General features: G+C 38.5%; 1 protein-coding gene across 4 annotated transcripts in view; it reads right to left on the bottom strand.

Moving 5' to 3' along the window:
• Positions 1–1543: 1543 nt before the first annotated feature.
• mllt10 (MLLT10 histone lysine methyltransferase DOT1L cofactor) overlaps positions 1544–21380 on the bottom strand; it is a 64730-nt gene continuing 44893 nt past the window's right edge. For 3 of the 4 annotated variants that reach the window (XM_058376343.1, XM_058376345.1, XM_058376346.1), the window contains 10 exons: positions 19850–19970; positions 16996–17068; positions 15332–15498; positions 9341–9532; positions 8362–8435; positions 6974–7218; positions 5415–5438; positions 4685–4775; positions 3999–4178; positions 1544–3256 (listed from right to left, as the gene is read on the bottom strand). In XM_058376343.1, coding sequence (XP_058232326.1) covers positions 3209–3256; positions 3999–4178; positions 4685–4775; positions 5415–5438; positions 6974–7218; positions 8362–8435; positions 9341–9532; positions 15332–15498; positions 16996–17068; positions 19850–19970 — 1215 coding nt within the window. In that variant the 3' untranslated portion in view covers positions 1544–3208. The remainder of the gene's footprint in view (positions 3257–3998; positions 4179–4684; positions 4776–5414; positions 5439–6973; positions 7219–8361; positions 8436–9340; positions 9533–15331; positions 15499–16995; positions 17069–19849; positions 19971–21380) is intronic. The other variant, XM_058376344.1, reaches the window with a different exon arrangement.

Below are 21380 nucleotides of genomic sequence, written 5' to 3'. Positions count from 1 at the left end.
CAAATATAAGCCTAAAAATATTCAGCACAACACAATGTAACACACTTATCTTACCCGTCAGTGTATTTACTTTCTTTCCATTAACTCGGCTTAGTGTTCACATCCGCATTCAGGATGCAAAAAGTCTCATCCTTCAAATGATTGACTGATGTATATAGAGAACACCTAGCGAAAATTTTCCATTATAATGCTGAAAATGACTTAGTCAGTGTCTAAAATACAGAAGAAAGCTGTTTGCTAAGAACCCTGAGAATTAGTGCAGGTCCTGTGTCTAATACTGAATTAAAGCAGAGCAAAAATAAACACTGAACCAAGAGCAATTAAAACATTTGAAACTGAATTCCAAAAGTTTCCAGTATTAAATTCACTAACACTATCCAGTGACTGCAAACTCCTACTTAATTGTTACCTTTAAACAATGTACACCGTGTGGTTCATAAAAAACTAAAGTCTTGTAAGATGTTACTTGCTGATCAAGTGTGCATTTATTCTGTTTAGCAGTTTTTTCTCCAAAGTTGCTTACTACTGAGGCAGAATACAATTCAGCCTTGTTTAAGGGTTCTGTCATCCCACACAGTGCTCAAGCTGCTCCAGTGAAACCCAGCAGACTAGAGAAGGGAATTCTGGCTCTTTTCAGTGAGGCAGATCATTTGACTCAGCGAAACAATAAGAGTCAATTCATTCAGCTGCCAAATGACTCACTGTAATATATATACATTTTTTTTTAAAGAACAAAGTTTGCTATATTTTGACCACAAATTTTTGTTAGCATAACCTGTTTCATAAAATATTTTTTTTTATTCAAAAAACATTACTTAATGTTTTCTAGAATATATTTTACAATTCTTAAATCAAGGTAATATTACATATTGACCAATACAATAACAATCCCTGCATTAATGTTATTTTGTTTCTCTCTTTGCCTTTTTTTTTTTTTTCTTCTCCTGAAATTGATTGCCTTCCCTAAAACATTGCAATCACATCATATACACAGATGACAGTCGAATACACATCTCACTATTCATGCGAGTGGACAGCTCAGATGTTAATTTTTTCCATGGAGGCATTTAGTTAAATTACTCTGCAGGAGTGACTGCACTGCCAAGATATACAAAAAACTAGTCCTAAATACAAGCCGGTTCTGCATAGAGAACGTCTATTACCATCTAAATCGGTCACGTTTTTAGAGACTGTACATCTAGATGACACCTATATGTTTATTGCTTGAATCATTATTCAAAGCATCTGTAATGAAAAGTCCTTTTAATGTTTTTAAACTGCCCCCCCAGACAATTGATTCCTAGTTGCAATTTAATTGCAGTTGAAATTTATGAAAATCTTCAATACCTGTCACACTGTCAGCAGTATTTTAGTAAAGGCAATCAAAAGGTTGTTGCTATAGCAATAGCGCCGATTCCAGGTTCTACATTTTACTTGCCAATAAGCATAGAAGGAATCTGTTCCAGACTGGAAATCCTGATCACTAAAACTTAATTTAACTCCATCAAATATGAGACCGAAGAAAATTATGACACCTCAACACCTTTGTAAAACAAATTTTAATCACTGAAAAATCTTAACGCTACAGTCTCTGTGTTCAATATTTCTTATGATCAGTATGAAGCAGGACTCACGTTTGGTATTCTTAAATACAGACTTTAGGGAGTTTTGCATAATTACCTATACAGACACATGAAAACGTGGAAATAGGTATAGGAGTATAAAACGACATCAACTAAATGCAAAACTTAAAAAAAAGTCCCTGTACATATAAAAATAAATTAATTACCTTGCATCATTATTTTCCTGTTTGTTAATTATTTCAATCTCAACACACCAAATTAACTGTAATAAATCCTTCACACCATCAGATGACCCACAAATACTTATTTACATTGAAAAGGAGGTTTTTTCTTTAAAATAAAAAAAAAAAAGCACTAAATCTTAAACAGCTTATTCTGATCGTATACAACAAACACAAAAGGACAGAAAAGACCATATTTACACAATGAGCCATCCAAGTAGGTTTTTATGCTCAAACACAAGACATTTTAATCAAAAAAATTCTTACAAGATTCAAAGGAAACAAGAGACAATTTTTGTGACAGTAGTATAAAAATGTTTTAGACAACTGGGCTCTAAAATATTATCTTATGCCCATTACAAAACAAAGTCAAATAAATAAAAAAAGAAGAGGAGGAATATAAAGTTGGCTTAAGAAATAATCATTGCAGCACAAATATATAAGTAATTGCAGGCATGTGCCGATAATCGAGTTTGAGATAGATCACGATACAGAACATGAACAATACTGGACACAATATTGTCTTACTAGTGAAGGACAGATGTCTCTGAATGTCCTTATTCTGGACTACTGTGAAGGAGCATTGTGTGAACTATAATATCGTTAAAAAAGGTCATTAACCTTACATTAACGAAAAAAGTATCGTGATATAGACATTTCATATCGGCACATGCCCAGGTAAATCCGACAGAGCTGAGCTTGGTCACTATGCAGGCTTTCAGAATCTGGTGTTGCCTGAGTGACAGTGATTGGTTGCCATACTTCTCAATATTTCATCCTAAAACCAGACTGAGCGAAATATAAAAAGGAAGCGAGAGTGGCAGCGTCTCCAGTGTGTATCCTCAGCACGAGGGCATGGAGGGAGATGCCAGGCACTTGGGTACGGGTCCTGGTATTTTAACTATTTCAGTCTTGGCTCGGAGAGGTAGGTGCTCGTTTTAGGAGATCAGCAGGATCAGTGCGTCCCTGTTTGGCCCTCTGAGACAAAGGCCTTATGGTGGATTAAACACTTCAGATTTCATTCCCCCCACAAACAAAGAATTTTTTTTAAATGTGTCCTAAGCTAGTCCAGTTTTTGTAAAGAGGTAACAGTGGTGAACAGATGCGTTTATTCTCCAGCCAAGATCACTCAGCACCTCCCCCCCACAGTGATTCACACCAATATGTCACTTAGAAGTGTGTGTGTGTGTGTGTGTGTGTATGTGTGTGTTTGCCTTGGCCCCAAGAGTGGTCCCCCAGGCCCCTAACCTTTACAGCAAGTGAGTTAGTCCAATTCAGTGCAGCGTTAGAGCTTGAGATATTCGGCCAAGGTGTGTGTGTGTGTGCATTAGTTTGTAGCTGCTCTGATGGGATGCTTGGCCCCCTGAGATGGCAGGCCTCCTCCAGCAGTCTTGTGCCACCTGTTCAGGTTTTCTCCTGCCCTGTGACGCCCACAGTTTTCTCACCCAGCCTCTGTATGACAACAAAGAACAAAGTGAATTAGATACGCAATAAGAAAAAAAAATCACAAGCGTTCAAAAAAATCACTACTGAACAATGAAAATCTACTTTTCCACTTCACATCTGAAAACCAGAACCATCCCCAACAGGACTCAAAGGAAGTTGGACATCCTCCATACAAGTCTCTGTCCAAGTTCTTACTATAGAAATGAGCACATAAATCTAACCCTGTGATTTCAACTGCACCTGAAACTACTGTTATAGCTTCTAAGGGAAAAATGAATCAAAGCATTCAGAAGAATTCAGAGAATTTAATAATGCTGCAGTATGTCTAATCAGAGAATTATAAAAATGAGATGCTGCTATAATCAGTTTGGCATTCTACAATATTTGAAAACTTCTATGTTTGTGCGGGTTGAGAAATAATAATAATACTACTACTACTACTACTACTACTACTACTACTACTACTACTTCTTTTCAACTCTGTCCCTGATTGGCATTATAGCTTTTGTGGGTACAGATCTTTGCTGACCCTTTCCTACTAAGCTAAGCACAGGTTCAATTTACTGGTGTTTAAACTCCAAAGTTAAAGTGTTTAAACAACATGCTACCTAGAACTGAGCTGATTTTTTTTCATTAGTGCATGCAGGCCAAACCTACTAGTGAGGACCTAAACCTGTGGGCTAACTAAGGCTAAGGAACTAAGGAATGGACTTAAAAAAAAAAAAGTTTAATGTATTATATTACTGACCGCAGCTTTCTGACTGCTGTTATCAGTGTGTAAAGCCAGGAAGGGGTTGGCAGCGATGGCACCCTGAGCGGCAGGAAGCAGGTTGTTAATGGGCAGCTGGGTGGAGGAAAGCTGCTGCAGGTCATGTTGTTGTTGCTGTTGATGCTGCATCAGCTGGTAGAGCAAGGCCTGTTGCTGCTCCTGCATCAAACACACACAGTTTTTTTCCTACAAAAACCAAATGTACAGAAATAGACTGCATTTTTAAGCACACAATCAAATTGCACTGTAACAAATCCCACTAATAGCTACATGGTGAAGTTTTGTTTATTTTTACAGATCATACTTTAAACCACATCAGCATCTCATGGAGAGTAGTGAATAACTGCAGATGGTCTGAGGCAGATATTTTTGAAAAAGTATTTTGGTTGGTAACTTTATCCTTGTAGCTCTAAGAAGCAACTTCTGGATACAAAAATCAGTCTTGGCTGATTGTGTGCATCTGATTTCTTGCCAAAATTCCTCAAATGTAGTTACAGATAATGGTAATGTTCACTCAAAATGAAAGAGGTACAATTCCAAATTGATTGTGTTGGACTAGACTCTCTGATCACTACCTTCAAGGATATATATATATATATATATATATATGTACAAAGAAGTCATACAGCCTAAAGCCATATGGTGTCTGTGTGTGTAAATGGTACCGGTGTGTGCTGGTGGGAATTGATGAGCTGCTGCAGCTGTTGCTGATGGAGGAGAATTTGCCTCTGTTGCTCAGTCAGGAGCTTCACCGCACTAAAAGACACACACATACACACACACACAAACATCAGTGCTTTGCATTTACAACTGCACAAAACAGTATTATAAAGAACAATAAATGGCTTAATAGTAAATGTCCTACTGCTGCAAACTCCAACTGTGTTCAGCAGCTCAGAAGCACAAATTTACACTTTTCTTGCAGTAAAAATCTACATTAATTTTTCATTTATTGTTAGTAAACAATTTTATTCTCGTCAGGGTCCCAGTGGATCTCGAGCCAATCCTGTGAACACTGAGAGTGAGGCAGGAATACACCCTTGATGGAACACTAGTTCATTGCAGGTGCCATTCACATGCACACACACATTCACAGCTAGGGGCAATTTAGCACAGCTAATCGACATACCAGGTGGAAGGAAACTGGAGAACCTGAAGGAACCCACCACAACAGTAACCTGAACTCGGCATCAAACCCGGAGCCCTTGAGCTATGAGGTGTCAAAGCTACCTGCCGGTGTCTGTGCTGCCCATTGCTGAAAATGTTGTATCTTTTTAAAGAGCAAAACTTAAAACGTGCATGTATGAAATACTTGCATACACCTAAACAAAAGATTTAATCCATTGTACACTCAGCTTGCACACAGCGGAAACTGAAGGCCATGCAGCTCCTCACCTGGTTTTTGCAGTGGTCACAATACTGTAAGCAGCAAGCAAAAGCGAGAGAGACAGAGAGAGACAAAGAAGAGATGAAGGTCAACATGCAGGCAGGTCTAAAATACTAAAAGCACAAAAGCAAAAGCAAATGACAAAAACGGCATGTGCTGATATTCAATTTCTGTAACATAATAAAGGCATAAAATAGCTATTTAGGCAAACCTGTAATGCCCTGAGGCGGCTGCAGTCTATGAACATGCTTGAAGAAGATTCATTCATACTGTGTTATTTCTCCTCAGTAGTATTTGTTGAAAAATTACATCTCATTGCTACAATTTTTCCAGCAACCTATGCTACTATTACCCACTATCTATGCTAAAGAAGAAAGTAAACAAGTGCTACTTATTGACTCCATAACAGCAGTATTTTTGAACTCTATTCACCAGGCAGTCAGCCTTGTAAAAAAAAAAAAAAAAAAAAAAACAGCAATTCTGTAAAATGGTATTTGAAGATGATTTAAGAAAATAGTATCATATTGGACAGTATCAAAATAGCTGAGGAAAAAAAAAATAGTAGACTGATTTTTAGACTGAATGCAAAGCAGTAATGTCTTATTAATTTATTAATAAATAAACTGTCCTGGTGCCATCCTCCAACTGGAAGTTAAACAGTTATCTCAGAAGCTCTAGCGTTAAAAAAAAAAATCAAAGATGCGGTGATGTGTATCTTATTCCTCTTATACTACAGCAATTTAAAAACTCTAGTGCTTTTATTTATTATAGAACACCACCACTGGTAGCTGTTCAGAACAACTTTGGTTCTTGTTATCGCTTATGTCATAGCAGTTTGTTTTTTCCTCTTTCTCTATAAATCAATAAGACAAAAAAAAGCTTGTCTTGTTACCGAGAAAAAACAAAAACCTCTGTCCCGAGGACATTTCTTTGTCAGACAACATGAAGTTAGACTTTATCTCTGCCCAAAAATGCTAAATAAATATCTCCTTACAGAACTCATCACTATATCAACAATTGTACATGTTATTATAGAAATATAAACCAATTAGAACAAGTGCATTAACATAACACTGATTTAGGCAGTAAAGCCTCAATGGTTAAAGCTTTGGGTTTCTGATCTGAAGGTCGGGGTGGTTCAAGCCCCAGTACTGCCATTGTTGAGCCCTTGAGTAAGACCCTTAACCCTCTCTGCTCCAGGGATGCTGACCCTGCGCTCTGACCTCAGCTTTCTAACAAGCTGGGGGATGTGACAAAAACAATTTCACTGTGCTGTAATGTATGTGACAAATAAAGGTTTCTTCTTCTTCTTCTTTTTGACTTACAGCTGCCAGAGCTATACGGTCACACAACATTAATCAATTTCTGACCAGAAAGAATTAAGAATTTCAAAGTGCTGTGGTATAAGTTCACATATTTCAAATTTTGCAGTGTATCATATAACTGATTTTCAGCACATGCCTAGTAACATGATATAAATCCAAAGTGCCTCAGTGCATCTGTCCTGATTAAGCCCTGTCTAAGTGCTTTATAAAATAACGCAAATTCTAAATATCGCTTTACTAACCTGTTGCTGAGGGCACCAGTGATGGGCAGGGTGGTGGAAGTGATGGAGGAAGGTTGAGAGAGAGGGCTGGAGGACTGAATCACACCGTTCAGAGCCCCCACGATGCCACTCACGGCCCCATGGGGGCTCTGCAGCGCCCCCATCAGGCCGTTCACCGGCTGCTGAGGAGGGCTGTGGGCTGCTGAGGTAGGAGTGGAGAGGGAGGAGGTGCTGCTAGAGCTGCTATGGCCACCAATCAGGAGATCCTGAACAGATAGGGAAGACAAAAAAAAAAAAAGAGAGAGAGAGAGAGAGAGGGAGTGTGGATGAAGATCTTCAGTCATCCAGGCCATTTTGATCATTCAACAAGTGATGAGGCTATTATAATCTTCAAGATATCTCTCTACTTCATCAGTGCTAATGAAGCTCTTTGGAATAAGTGAAGAAATGTCTTCAGGATTATAACAAGCCCAGCTGCCTTGTTTTAACATATTTTCTGGACTGTAAGATGCTCTTTTTGAGATTTTTTTGCTCTGCATAATGTTACAGTATTTGCATAAGCCTGTTTACTAGTGTGATTACGGTAAGCCGACTCCTGCAGCAGTTACAGTAGTTGTAGTTTGTTGTGTTTTTTAAAAAAAACTATAGCACGGTTTAGTTTTGGTACCTAGCAATCGAGAAAATAAATAAATAAATAAAAACCTTCTTTGGAATGTCTGCTTACTAATTTGTTTTATTATTATTATTATTATTATTTTCTGGGGACACATACAGATTTAGTGGAAATAATATGTGCTTTTATTATCTGTGTGCAAAAATTTAATACTGTACTAAAACCATGAAAGGAACCATGAAGAACAGGGTTATACGTTTTCCCTAAGTGCTTACATGCTGAAACAAGATGCTGAAACAAGATGCAAGAAAATCCCTACACCATCTGACTGGTCCATGAAATGCCAACCATTTGGATTTTTAAAATAATTTGCATACTATGAAAGCTGATCTACTAGATCGAATCTAGATTCAAATGTCACTGGGACGAATTCAGGAAATGAAAATTCACGTGCTAGTCTTTTAACCCCATGGTTGTAATCTGGATGTGACTTACAGTCCAGAAAATACAATAACGTTCCTTGTCACAAAGAGGGAGACACATCAATACAGGTCAATTTCCAATAAAAAAAAAATACTGGAAAGCAAGAGATCATACAACGACACAGGCAGCAGATTAAACTAGAGATTTGTACCAGTTAGCATTTATCATTACATCACTGCCTGCCATAAAAAAGCGACTGCACTGGTATTCTATTTCACAGGCTAGAAGGTTATACGTAATAACACTTGACTCAACTAAACTGGTGCTCAGTCCCAGCAGATCTGATGTACAGAGCAGGAGTAGTGCGAGTTACCTGAGTGGGCAAATGTTGAGAGGAGTCTGTTAAAACACTGCTGCCTAGCTGAATGCTCTTGCTGTTCAGCATGTCTGGGGGAGAGAAAGATTGGGCAACTTCACATGAGTGATGACCAGATTAATGGAGCTGCAGGAGGGAGTAAGGCTGCAGCAGGAGTGCAGAGAACGAGGGACAGCTTACTGTGTGTGCAAGTCAGAGAGGCTGTATCTGTGTGTGTATTGCATGTGTGTGTTACGGTGTGAGTTATGTGCATTTGATGAGACAGCACTGTTGATTACAAAGCTGATGTGCTCATGTTATTGTAGCAAGGAGGCAGAGCTTCTTGTTGTTGCTAGTGTACAAAAGGCTTCTTTTTTTTCCACTGCACAAACGACCAGAACTAAAAACTAATACTATAAAGCTATGCTTTCCCATTTGGTCACTGGTCCAGCGTTTTTTGTTTCTCAAGAATTCACAAGACCTAACTGAGTCGGTTTCTTTTTGCACTGATAGGATTTTTTAATTTATGCAAATATTTTTATGGCACAGGCTGACCTCAGATTTGCCAAAAGAAGAAGAAGAAAAAAGGTAGGACTTCAGACGTTCTTGCAACTTTATTTTAATTTGGTCACATTACCACCAGTCATTTGAAATTAAAATCACTTTCATTTCATCACGACACAAATTATTAATCTTGTCAACGTTTGTGAAATAGTGTGCAGCTGCTTTTGCTGTTGCCATGGTGACCATTTCTATTGTCTCTCAAGTAGGTAGACAAAGCACTAGAAACCCTGCATACCACTGGGTTCTTGTCGAGCTGGTTCATGCGTTTGAATGTGCAGCGGGAAAAAAAAAAGACCTAAATGCCACAGAGGTGTGTGTGTGTGTGTAAGTGTGTGACTAATCTGTGTGTGTTGCTGTAGTACAGTAGAGAGGAAATGGAGTTTGCTGGGTCGTTAGTGTGTAAGTGGAATAAAGAGCTGTTAGTGTGTCTAACCTGTGTGTGTGTTGCTGTGGTAGAGTGGAGAGGAGGCGGAGCTTGTGGTGTTGTTAGCGTGTGTGAATGGCACAGAGAGCTGCGCGCTCAGCAGCTGCAGTCGCTCCTTCTTCATGGTCAGGGTTCTGATCTGCTCCTCCAGACGCCGATTCTCCATCTGCAGCTGGTGCAGAGACTTCAGTATGGCCAGCACTGTGAACACACACACACAAAATCTTCAGTACACTAACTAAGCATGACAACAGACTAGACACAATGGAGAGGAGCATTTGACAATTTTCTATTAAAATGCTTATAGAATGCTGATTAAAAAAATAGGACTTATTTTCTGAAGAAGACTTTTTACTCTTATAATGTTACTGGCAATATGAAGTTTTTTTTTTTTTTTTTGGGGGGGGGGTGTTTTTAAAGTTTAAAATGAACATATGCCCAAAATATGAAACAGATTCTGTGACCGCATGTTGTACACACATCACACACACACGGGTTTGTGTGAAGAACGACAGCTAGGAGAGCAACAGCTGTAGCTGACTAAACAAAACATTTTTCTCCAGCAAGGCTACCTGTCACACACACATGCAGAAAGAAAGAAACTTGGACCCATGACACTTAACATGATTAACTGTCCATCTGTCAGGACTAAAACATGTAGAATTACAGAGAAGTTAACCATTTCTAGAGAAACAATAAAATTCTGCATTAAAGCCTTGAATCAGGTATTCAAGAACTTTAAATAAGATATCGAATTCAAATATCAGCTTTCTTCTCCTACAGAAGTAGTTTACACACACTGCTACAATGCTGTTTATAATAATATACTTTAAACAACAAGCTTTTATCATCATTTGACTTTATTAGTCTGAAGAATTAAAAGGGAAAAAATCCTGACAAGAAGCTGAAGCTGGATCATTTTTGGTATGTGACTGCACTGAATTTTGCATATATTAGGTGCATCTTTTGTTGTTTTGTGCACTTGTACACCATAGAGCTCTCAAATCTCAATTTATTTTTCCTGTTAACCATTTTAATTTTGTCTTATTAACTTCAGCAGAGTCGGGCTGGTGAAGGAACTGCTGCGGCGCAAGTAATAACAAGAACTGATCATGCTGACTTTCCACATCGGTAAATGTAACTATAAACTGATAAAAAGGATGACATTCATTCAAAAAAATAAAAATAAAAATAAATAGACACTATAAATTAATTATTAATATAAGGTATAGACCATTCAGACATGCTGTTATTATTGAATAACTAAATTCTGTGTGGTAATGCCGGCGCTGATTATTTTCCTACAACTGTGTAGTATTACTTATTTATTTACTTATTACACTTCTATTTTATTTACTAATTCATACACAATGCACAGCGCTGCGGTCGACATGTGGAGTTTGAAATTAACTCTAGAAATAACCCGACTTTTCAGACCCCCAGCTGAACCCCACTGAGCAGCGTGAAGCCAAACTTTCCGCTGATTTAGGAGCAGTTATATCCGAACGTTAACCCGCATTACCGGAACCACAAAACTGGTTTTAGATCAGCAGCGCACGGTGCGTTCTGCACATGCTGGCACTTCCTGTTGAGGCCCTGTCGAGTGTTTCCTCTCATACATGACCAACAGCTGCTCCTCATAAAGCAAAACCGTCACCGCATGATGTATTGCAACTCGGGTTCGCTCACTTACAGCTTCATAAAACTCCTGCACGATATCAAAGAACTTAGGTGAGCGATGCATCTGAGCTGCTAATCACTGTGGTAAAAGCTATTGATTAATTTGACTTCCAACAAATGGTTTTTTTTCTCTCTCTCTCTCTCCGCATTTTACTATTACATAATATTTTATGAAACATTTTCTTATTTTTGAGTAGTTTAGTCTCTTATTCGAAATCATGAGACTGCCTTCAATATCATTCACACTAGATATCAGTGTCCACAAACAAGGAACAAATTCCACTCAGTGAATTAATCCGGTTAATAAATTGTTAACGAAAAGGTATTTTTTTTAAACAACTGAGCTAATTGTCTCCGCCACTGGAAAAAAAAAAAAATTTCATGGATTTGTTAATCGGAGAAATGAACTAAGGAAGAAAACCCAATACAGAACAGAGCTTATAATTACCGTGGCGAACGTGATTAATTCATTAATCTGTTGGCGAAAGCTGACTGGCATAATAAAGTCCTGCGATGGATGTAATTACAGACTTTGAATGGGCGTGCAGGCTTGTCTGATTGACAAGCAGTTCAATGCTGCTAAAGTGTAAATATACATATTTTATCAAACACAGATGTATGCAGTCAATCATGCTGTCTGAAACACACAAAAACCTGATCAAAAACAAAAACTCCAAAAGCAAGAGAGGAGAAATAAAGACCGAGGCGAACTACGAGCATATAATTCATCTCTTAAGTGAGGGAAATGAACTGTAAAGCATTGAAAAGATAAAAAATTGTGACTAGTCTTGAAATCAGTAATCAAATTAATGATGCTTGTTTTTGTTTGAGTTCGCAAAAGGAAAGGAAAGGAGGCGTTCTCCTCCTTCCTGAATCTGTAGCGCGTGCTGAAAACCCACATCCGATTATTTCTCTGTGCTTTAATCAAGCTTTATTAACGTGTCAAAATGAACTACGCTGCAACATTGAAAAGTGTCTATTCAATAAGCGCCATTCACATCAAAACATCTCAGCTGAACACTTTCCACAGTTTAGCTACATATTAAACACACGATCATTCATCCAGTCACACTATGACGCTTTAGCTTTTTAAGTCATTTGTTAGATGTGTGTGTATTACAGCTGTCAGAATGTATTTCACTGTTTAAATACAACTTGAATTATCATCATTTTTAGGTATTTGAGGATAGAGGAGGAAGGGGGTTTTGGTGTGGAAATGGACGCTGGTATGTTTAAGCCATGTCCACATGTATATGGATATTTCACAATGTGTATTTTCGTCTCTGCGTTTGGCTCTGCCAGCCACGTGAAAACAAATCCTTCCACGCTGGAGCAATAAGAAATAAATTAAACCTCCCTATACACTGCTCTTGTTTTTGGAAACACTGATGGCCATAGTGCCAACCTGAGCATGCCTACTTATATGCCCTAAGAACCACACAGACTGTATACTGGTCTGCGCTATTGTATGTATCTGTTCTGTAGTGCACTGTTTACTCTGTTTGCACTCTCTCTTGTCCTGCACTTTCTTTTGTCTTGCATTGTTTGCACAAGGTTGCACTGTATGTGGATAGGTTCATTTTATTTTAAGGCCTTAGTTCTGTGTTGTCTTATGTAGTTCTGAGTCTTTATGAAGCACCAAGGTCCTGGATGAACGCTGTTTCATTTTACTAAGTACCGCATCAATTATATATGGTCTAAATGGACAAATATATGGACAAATAAAAGCTTCTTGACTTGACCTGAGATGTGTTATGAATATGCTTGGACTGGATTTGTTGATGCTGCTGATCAGTTTGTTACTTTGTGGTCTGTAATTTCCTATTTGACAACATGTTTGCAGTTTAACTACACTTTGCTTTATTGTTACAACCCTGTGCAGAAATGCCATAATATTATATTCTCTCTACTGCACCAATCCACCACCCAAACCCATTTGCAATCAAATTATGGATAAAACCCATGCAAACACTATTACAGTGAAACCTTAAGCAGTAGATCATCCTCAGTCAGTCCTTACACAAAAATACTTGTGTTTGTCATTTACTTTTTGTTAAACTTTTGCCCATGTACTTCCACATTTTGCTGCATTTCAGATCCTAGTATTTTCCACCATTTTCCCCTTAATTCGGTCAGTTCTCCCCGATACCAAGACCGCTACTGACCAGTGTAATGGTATGTTCATGCATACAGCGACAAAGTGGGTGGAAATCATTCATTTTCAATGAAAACTGGTGACTTCTGGCTACATGAGTTGTTGAGTAGATGTGGGTCTATAGTGGTACAATAAAATAAGAAAAATCTGGCTTTATACAATAAATGGAGCAACAACCAAAGGGAGTGAAGCCAGTAGAGCACACTTCTGCAGCTTGTATGATTTTTGTATATAAAAATAAATCTCCCTCCATTTTAGCAGACACAAAACTGATTTGTTGTTAAGTGGAATAAGTACTATGGCAACGGAATGCCTACTGAAGACATAGTACAGCGACTGTTAACCTGCAACACTAAAATGGCTGTATACGTGAATGTAGCATAACATATATCTCCTCTAAGAAACCTGAAGTCCGCCAACTGCTGTTCTGTACAACACACTAGGAGAAAAACACTCTTTGCCCTCTTCCACATACATGAGCTCAGAGACTCAAACGATTCACTAGTGTTGTGGTGAGAATGGAGAAAGAATCCTATCCCTCCCATCCTGAGACCATGGGCAACTTTGCTTCCTTTGCTCCCTGTGGCATTATTGGGATTTGAACTGTGATGGCCCAATGATGGAACACTTCTCTGTTGTGCCACTCTGGAGCTCTCTTAACATTACTCTTGAGGTGTTTGACAAAACAGTTTATGACACGCTATAATTGGACTGATGCGCTCATGTGAGAGTTTATCGAAAATGCTGTTTGTGTCAAAAGGAAGAACAAAGGTGTAAAATCCATGTGGGCCAAGATTTTCTCTACTATATATATACACTTTTGTTCATATATTGCAAGTCTACTGAAACAAACCTTTCTTAAATATATAAAAAATTACACATAGGTCATAAACAGAAAAGGGAACATCAAATAAGTGCAAATCATATATTTTCGGATCATATATTCATATATATTTTTTATTATAAGTTTAATGTAGATATTAATATTCTGCTTAAATATAAAAATTCAAAACAATTTTTTTTCCTAATTTATGTGTTTAACTTAAATACGTACTAAAATTTTTATTATTATTATTTATATTATTTTATTTTCTATATTTTATTATATAATTTTTTTAAAAATTATTTTACTTATTTTACCCATTGTGCTTAGGTGAATTTCAAACATTGTCTTACTGGCCATACAGAGCATTATAATCTGCTTACAATGCATTTGTACAGTGATTAAAATCAAAAACTTTACTGGGAACGCTTATGTTTATGAATTGTAGGTTACTGTGCTTCTTCTGTCCTTTCTGCTTTGTACAAATCAAGATGGTTGCAAAATATTTTACAACTGTAGCATTGGCGTTGTGCAGTAAACATATTGCATGAATGTGCGTCATGGTGTACGTATGTAATCGTAATTCATTTTCATTAATCTATTCCTAATCCTTACATGCTTTTTTGTACACACATATATTTATATATATATATATTAATGTTATTAATGAATAATGGGTTAAATTTATTATTGGAATAAGAAGCTTAGCGCTGCTTTAGATTTTGTTCCTCCCTTCAATTTCTCTGGGGTACTTTATGGTATATCACATCAACGTGCAGTCCCCGGAGAATTGTGATTTTGCGATCACAGAAATTAATAATGTAAAATTTTTGGGACAAAATGCTGTGTCTCATCACATCATCCTCAACTCACGTGCTTCAATCGACAGTACAGCTATCATAGAAAGTAATTACACGTGTCTTCACTGGGAGTAGCTTACGAGAAGAATCCTGTACTTACAATTTAGCCAAGTCGTTTCGCAAATCTTGATAACAGCTAAAGGAAAATCATTTTTGGCCACAACAATCACAAAAAACTCCTGGAAAAATCCTGGAGGGACGAACTGTCATTACAATGTTAAGTGCAAGAGTTAGTGAAATGAAACACTATACTATCATTTCAAATCTTTGACTGTATTATTTCACTGTTATTCTAATCTATACTCTATACTCATTTACAAAACTCATAAAATAAAAGACTGCAGCAGCATTTAAGAGATAAGATCTTCTGGATATTATCTATATTAGTACAGCATAATTGTTTTTCACAGGATTTCATTCTTAAGATGGTCGATTATACAGTATGCAGGTGTGTGTGTGTGTGTGTGTGTGTGTGTACGCACCATCTGCCTGTGATCCCTGCTGCAGTAGAAATTGCTGGCCTTCGTTCCACTGTCTCTCCAGCAGCTGTTCGATGCTGGTGGCCGCCGGTGGAAGCGTGTCAGTGCCCAATCCTGGCACCACAGGCACTGACGGGTCATACCGTATGTGCAGTCCACTTAAAGGAGAACTGAAAGCATCGGAAGACACCTCTGTATTACAATGAGGCAACTCTGCATTACAGAATACATTACAATTTTAGACAGGGGTTTATTTATTAATAAAATACAGCTCAAAAGACTCCAATTTGAGCTGACTGACTGAGCAAGGACTCTCGTGATTTAGCATCAGTCCTTAGAGATTAAACAAACCACAAAGCTCTAATGAAAAGAAGTAAGAAAGTAAGAAAGAGACAGGGAGCAAACAAGCGAGAGAGAGAGAGAGAGAGAGAGAGAGAGAGAGAGAGAGAGAGAGAGAGAAGAGGTTTTGGCTGTCTCCCTGATGCCGTAAATCTCAGCGCACTCTTGTTTGGACAGACAGCCGTCTCTGTTGTTATGAATGCGCCGCTCCATCAGGGGCTTCCCCGAGCACGTGAATGCATCTCTGGGGTAATTAGAAAAAACAGACGGACGCCGCATGCTCATAAATCTCCACTAACAGCGGGCGCAGTGCCAACGAGCCGTAATAGCCTGCTACGGCACGGATCACGGAAACAACATGGTGAGATATTTACAGTTCAAGCGCCGGGGCTGACCAGCTACCGATGTATTCCTGCCATTTAAAATGAACCAATATGACAGACATGCACGTGTGACACATGGGGATTTCTGATATTTCACACGTTTTATGCACACTTCATAAATTAATATTAAATCAAGCCACACGTTTGGATGAAGCTTGAACAAGTCAGTGTAAGTAAAACAGTAATGCCACACTTAAACATCAACAAGAATAAAGGGAATGTCAGTTAAAATTGACTTTAACATCCAATTAAATTCTTGTTAGAATCAATAAACTTGGCCTCAGTTCTTAAAAGTACTAACAATACACACATATATGGTTATTGTATATTGCAATAAGATGGCTTTTTAACAACATTCCCTGCAGTATAAATAAAAAAAAACAAAAAAAACACTGAAGCTGTGAACACAGTTAAAATTAACACAGCACTTATTAAATATATGAATTATAAGTGGATCTTTTATGGTTTAAAAACATTTAGTGTGCATTTGCATATAGTTGGATTCTGTGATAAGGCCAATATTAATATAATGATTAACACAAATATAACATAATCTGCAGCCCTGATTCACATCTAATTACGTTAGTCCAATAAACCCACATTAAGCTGTCAAACCAGAGCCAGTTAAAACGAAGGCACTAATGTAGTTCACCTACCTGAGAGCATGTATTCAAATCACATTTATATCAAAACATCTTGCTTAAATAATTTCCTCATGTATAAATCCATCTGAGTAATCTTCGCTGGCAAATGCTGTGTTTCGTAAAACATCTCAAAATATTCTGCTGCATGAAGAGATGCTCCTGTGTCATCTATTGCAGTCTGCAGCAGGATGCTGATATAGGAAACAGCTGAGCGGTGAAGGAGAGCGTGGGAGAGAGAGAGAGAGAGAGAGAGAGAGAGATTGCAGTCTCCCTCCAGCTCTGGAATGTAAATAGGGCTTACCGTGGGGAAAGGTTTGCCTTCGGTGGGGTTCCTCGCCTGGAGAAGCCGAGCGCCCCATCCCCCAGCTCCTGATCTGAAAGATAAACAGAGTGCAGTCGATAAGAAGATGGAGCCTGGGAAAGGAGGGAACGGAAGAAGAAGAAAAAGAAGGTGCTCCGCTGGCCCGCCGGCCATCGCAACTCCCTCACGCAAATCCATCTTCAGCTCAAGTGTTGACTCTGGCAGCTCAGGCTGCGCACTGAGTGTCACTGAGATGCCTACATTACTCCCTCCCCCATTTTCTCTCTTTCTCGCTCTCTCCAACTCTCCCCCTCTTCGCTGCACTCTCTCTCTCTCTCTCTCTCTTTTTTCCCCGGCTGCCCTGCAGGCCCCATGCCAGACCCTGCTTTTCATTTTCACCAGTGAAAGTAATGAATCACACATGTGCCGAAGTCAGACACGACCCCTCCCCCCACTTCTCTCGTGTATCTCGCCATCCCCCCTCCAGTTAACGCCAGCCAATCACAGCCCCCCCTTCCCCTGTTCCCTTCTTCCTTTTTCAGTTTTAACACTTTCCAGGCCAGCAGCGCCTCCAGCACCGAAGCCGAGCGCCCCTTCGTCCTCCTCATTGAAGGGGGCTGGTCCTGAATCAGGATGAGTCCTCTTTCCTCGTCAGGAACAGCACCGCGCTGCATCAGGGAACACGTTACTCAATGCTGTGTGTCAGAGCCTTTCAACACAATTAGAAAAGAGCTCTCGACCAGTATGTGTTGACAGAAAACCAGGGTCAGGCCACGACTAGCATTAACCCTGTTGTTATGTTCAGGTTAAAACACTCATTTGAAATAATGTCTTGGGAAACTTTATAATCAACTGGACAAAGCAGTAAATTGGTCACTTGGCAGCCTACAAGTGCAACTTTAACAATAGAGTGTAAAAGCAATGAAAAACGTTTACTCCTAACTATAATAACCTAAGTAACTTTAAAACATTTTCTCAAGAGTAACTTAATAACAGGCTCAGAAAGTGCTATTCTTTTTTCCTTGTGAGAGTCATATATTGATATTTGCTGTTGTGTTTATAGTTTTTGTGTTATTAATGTGTTTTGCACCTATGGGTTCCAAAAAGGGAAACTGTGAATTAGCGTTGAACATATGACAGGCGAGTGTTATTATCATTTAATACAGAAGCCAATCAGGTCTCAATATGAAAAAAATTGCAATGCAACACTGATTACCGCGAGAGAAAAGGGTACATAGCGTCAGGGGCATTTTAAATTTGCATATAAATAGAATCTGGATGTCTTAAATCTTTTTTTTTTCTCTAAACAGTGACTTTTCTTTTGTTTAGTGAATTATTGTGGAAACACCATGCCAATCTATTACTCATTCAACATGAAAAAAATATATATTTTTAGTTTTAATATTTCAAAAACTTTCATGTGCGCGTTTCTCTTATGTAGCGGTTCTCAAATTGGGGGCCATGGAGCAAAGCCAAAGTCAGGCTGTAATTTTTAGACTTCTGTTACAGTGGTGGAAAACACCAGCTTACTGGTCACTTTATTTGAATGTATAAATAATATAACTATAAATAATGTTAATGTGGATGTAATGTGTCTGTTGGTGCAAAGTTCAGGAACGGGAAAGTTCTATAGTGTTAATAAACAGACCATTTTTTTTGCACACACAAATAATATTCTTGGAATCTGTACTGAGGGAATCCGTTACATTTATATTACAGTTAAATTACCAATTTAATTTAGAAGTCATATTTCTATTACACACTTGACGTTATTAGTTTAGACTGGGAGTAAAGGTATACTATTTAAAAATAATAATAAACAGACAAATAAATATATAAAGAAACAAAATTATTACTTTAATTATTTTTATTTCTTTGTTTTTCTTTCTTCCTTCCTTCTTCTTCTTATTATTATTAGTAGTAGTTTTACTACTACTACTGCTAACAACAACAATAATAATAATAATAATAATAATAATAATAATAATAATTAATAAATAAATAAATACTTTTATACCTGAGCCAAGATGAGCACCAAGCATGGAAGCAGCTTTTTGGGCTCCTTTTCCTTCCATATTGTTTATGCTGAGATGAAGATAACTGCATAGCTACGTGTTGACAGTAAAGACATTTTTCATCTGACTGTATTTATTGTTTTTTACTATTTTCTGTTTGTTCCTACCTGACTAGTCTTTATTCATTGTCATGTGCTTCATTTAGCTGCTCGGGAAGAAAAAAAAAAAAAAAAATCAATGCTGCTTCTGGACACACCACAGTCTGATCAGGGAAATCTATCTATATGGAAACACAGTGTCTGATTTCTGTAGTCTAGCAGATCAAGCTTTCTGAACCTGAGTGGCGTTTTTCTTTACCTCTCCTTCTCCTATTCTTAGCTAAGCGACCTCCTGACCCCCACCCTCCCCTTTAAGAACGAGGCCATGACTGATCCATTATTTCTCAAAGGCCACATCCCCACCCACTCCCCCTTCAGCTGGTCCCCATTTTCAGCATGGTCTGTGGATTGTGGGATTGCTGAGGTGAGGGATATCCCCACTGTGTCATTTCCACAGTCACTGGCCAGATTAATGAAATGTCTGAGCTCTAGCATGCTTCATTTAACAGGTATGTGCACTCTCCACTCGTCTCACTCTTTCTACTCGCCTGTCCCGGGGAGTTTCATTCTCTCATTCTCTCGCTCTCTGTCGAGCACACATTCCACAGGAACAGAGAAGCGAGGAGACCACAGAGGAGAGATCTGAGACACGACCTTTGTGATAGCGGGAGGTTAACAGAAGCTGAAGCCGAAACTGGATGGTGTGTGTGTGTGTGTGTGTACATGTGTGTGTCTCCTCACCTGCTGGAGAATTCTCTGACTGGGCGATAAGGGCGGCCATGGCAGAGTTGGGATTTAGCCGATTGCCGAACATATGGGACGGCGCCAGGTTAAAGGTTCCCGGTAATGAGTTTGACTGCAGCTGGAAAAAAAAAACATTACAATTTATTCAAAGAGCCGCAGTCAAAGAAGCAGAATGTAAATTGTGTGAGCGTGTGGGGGAGTTAATAAAGCACCATGCCAGCTGTATTCCCTGCAAAGCCAGACGACAGCAGCTTCACACATCATGTGCTTCTAACACTAATTATTTAATCCAATTAAACCATTTCCCTAATAACGGCTTTGGAAAAGGGGGGGGGTAGAGGTGGTGGTGGTTCGCAAATGCCTGACAAAATGGCAGTGCTAACTATATGGCTTGTCATTTCTACTGCAATTTATGCTCAGAAATAAAATAGAGCATTTTGTTTGCAGCGAAACAGTGAAGAAATATCACAGTAATAAAAAGAAAAGGAAAAAAAAAAAAAACCTGGCCAGTCAACAACAGAGTTTTCAAACATTACGAGAGCTTTAGGGTGTTTTCCATCTTCACTTCATCTGCACATTCCTGGCAGAGTGTGAAACATTCTTTTCCTGTTAGAGAGACGTTCTCTCTGTCCAGGCCTTCAGCCAAACACGAGGAGAAAAGCCTAGCAGATTATGAATGAAACTCAGTGGAATCCAAATTTGTTGCATAATCTGCTAAAAAAAAAAAAAAAGCAGAAGATGCTTTGCTGTGTCATAACTATATGTTTACTTTGTTGGCTAAGTTGTCTTCGCTTTACAGTGAACCTCTGTTGAGCTCACAATGTTTTATGATACGGGGATCCTTTCAGTTTCACCTGGACAGCTGCCAAGCACTGGAAATTCTGCCACAACAGCTGAATTTCTCCAAAAACAAAACGTCTCCACACAGAACAAAGCAGTGTGCTGATATTAGCAATATTCAACACAAAGAATTATAGATCGTTTAAAATACCAATTACTCTGTATTCCATTTAGGCAAAAGCTAATTATAATAAATTCATTCCATTTGTACGGCGTCTTCTAAATGTCCTTTCTTCACGAATTTCAAGACGGATCATATCTCTTGGTAAAGGCTGGGGATACCTAAAACCTATTATTAATATTGAAATATCTGTACCAGTTAATGAACAGCTATTTGGTTAACAGCTGCAAGGGGGGGGCACCCTCTTTAATATGGTACAGTCAGGGATCATTTTCCTCCTGCAATTAAAATGTACTCCTGTCTGCAGCGGCACACGTGGTAACGCGTGACAGAAATGCAAAAAGAGTGAACAGAAATGTTGAACATGCGGCAAAAAGCTTTACTGAATATCCACCTGGAGAACAAAAGCAGTCAAAAATGGTCAAGAGACCGTGAGTTGGAATCTGGACGATGCTGCAGGTACCCGTGAAGCAAATCTGACCATGCTCTCTCTCTCTTCTGACCATCACAGTGATCACACTGCTTTCCGTTTCAAAACAGTGCTACCCTTGACTTCTCCAATATTAT

The sequence above is a fragment of the Hemibagrus wyckioides genome, linkage group LG23 (assembly GCF_019097595.1).
Source record: "Hemibagrus wyckioides isolate EC202008001 linkage group LG23, SWU_Hwy_1.0, whole genome shotgun sequence".
Lineage (NCBI taxonomy): Eukaryota > Metazoa > Chordata > Actinopteri > Siluriformes > Bagridae > Hemibagrus > Hemibagrus wyckioides.
Note: the sequence above shows the minus strand (reverse complement) of the source record. Positions and strands in the feature narration are given on the sequence as shown.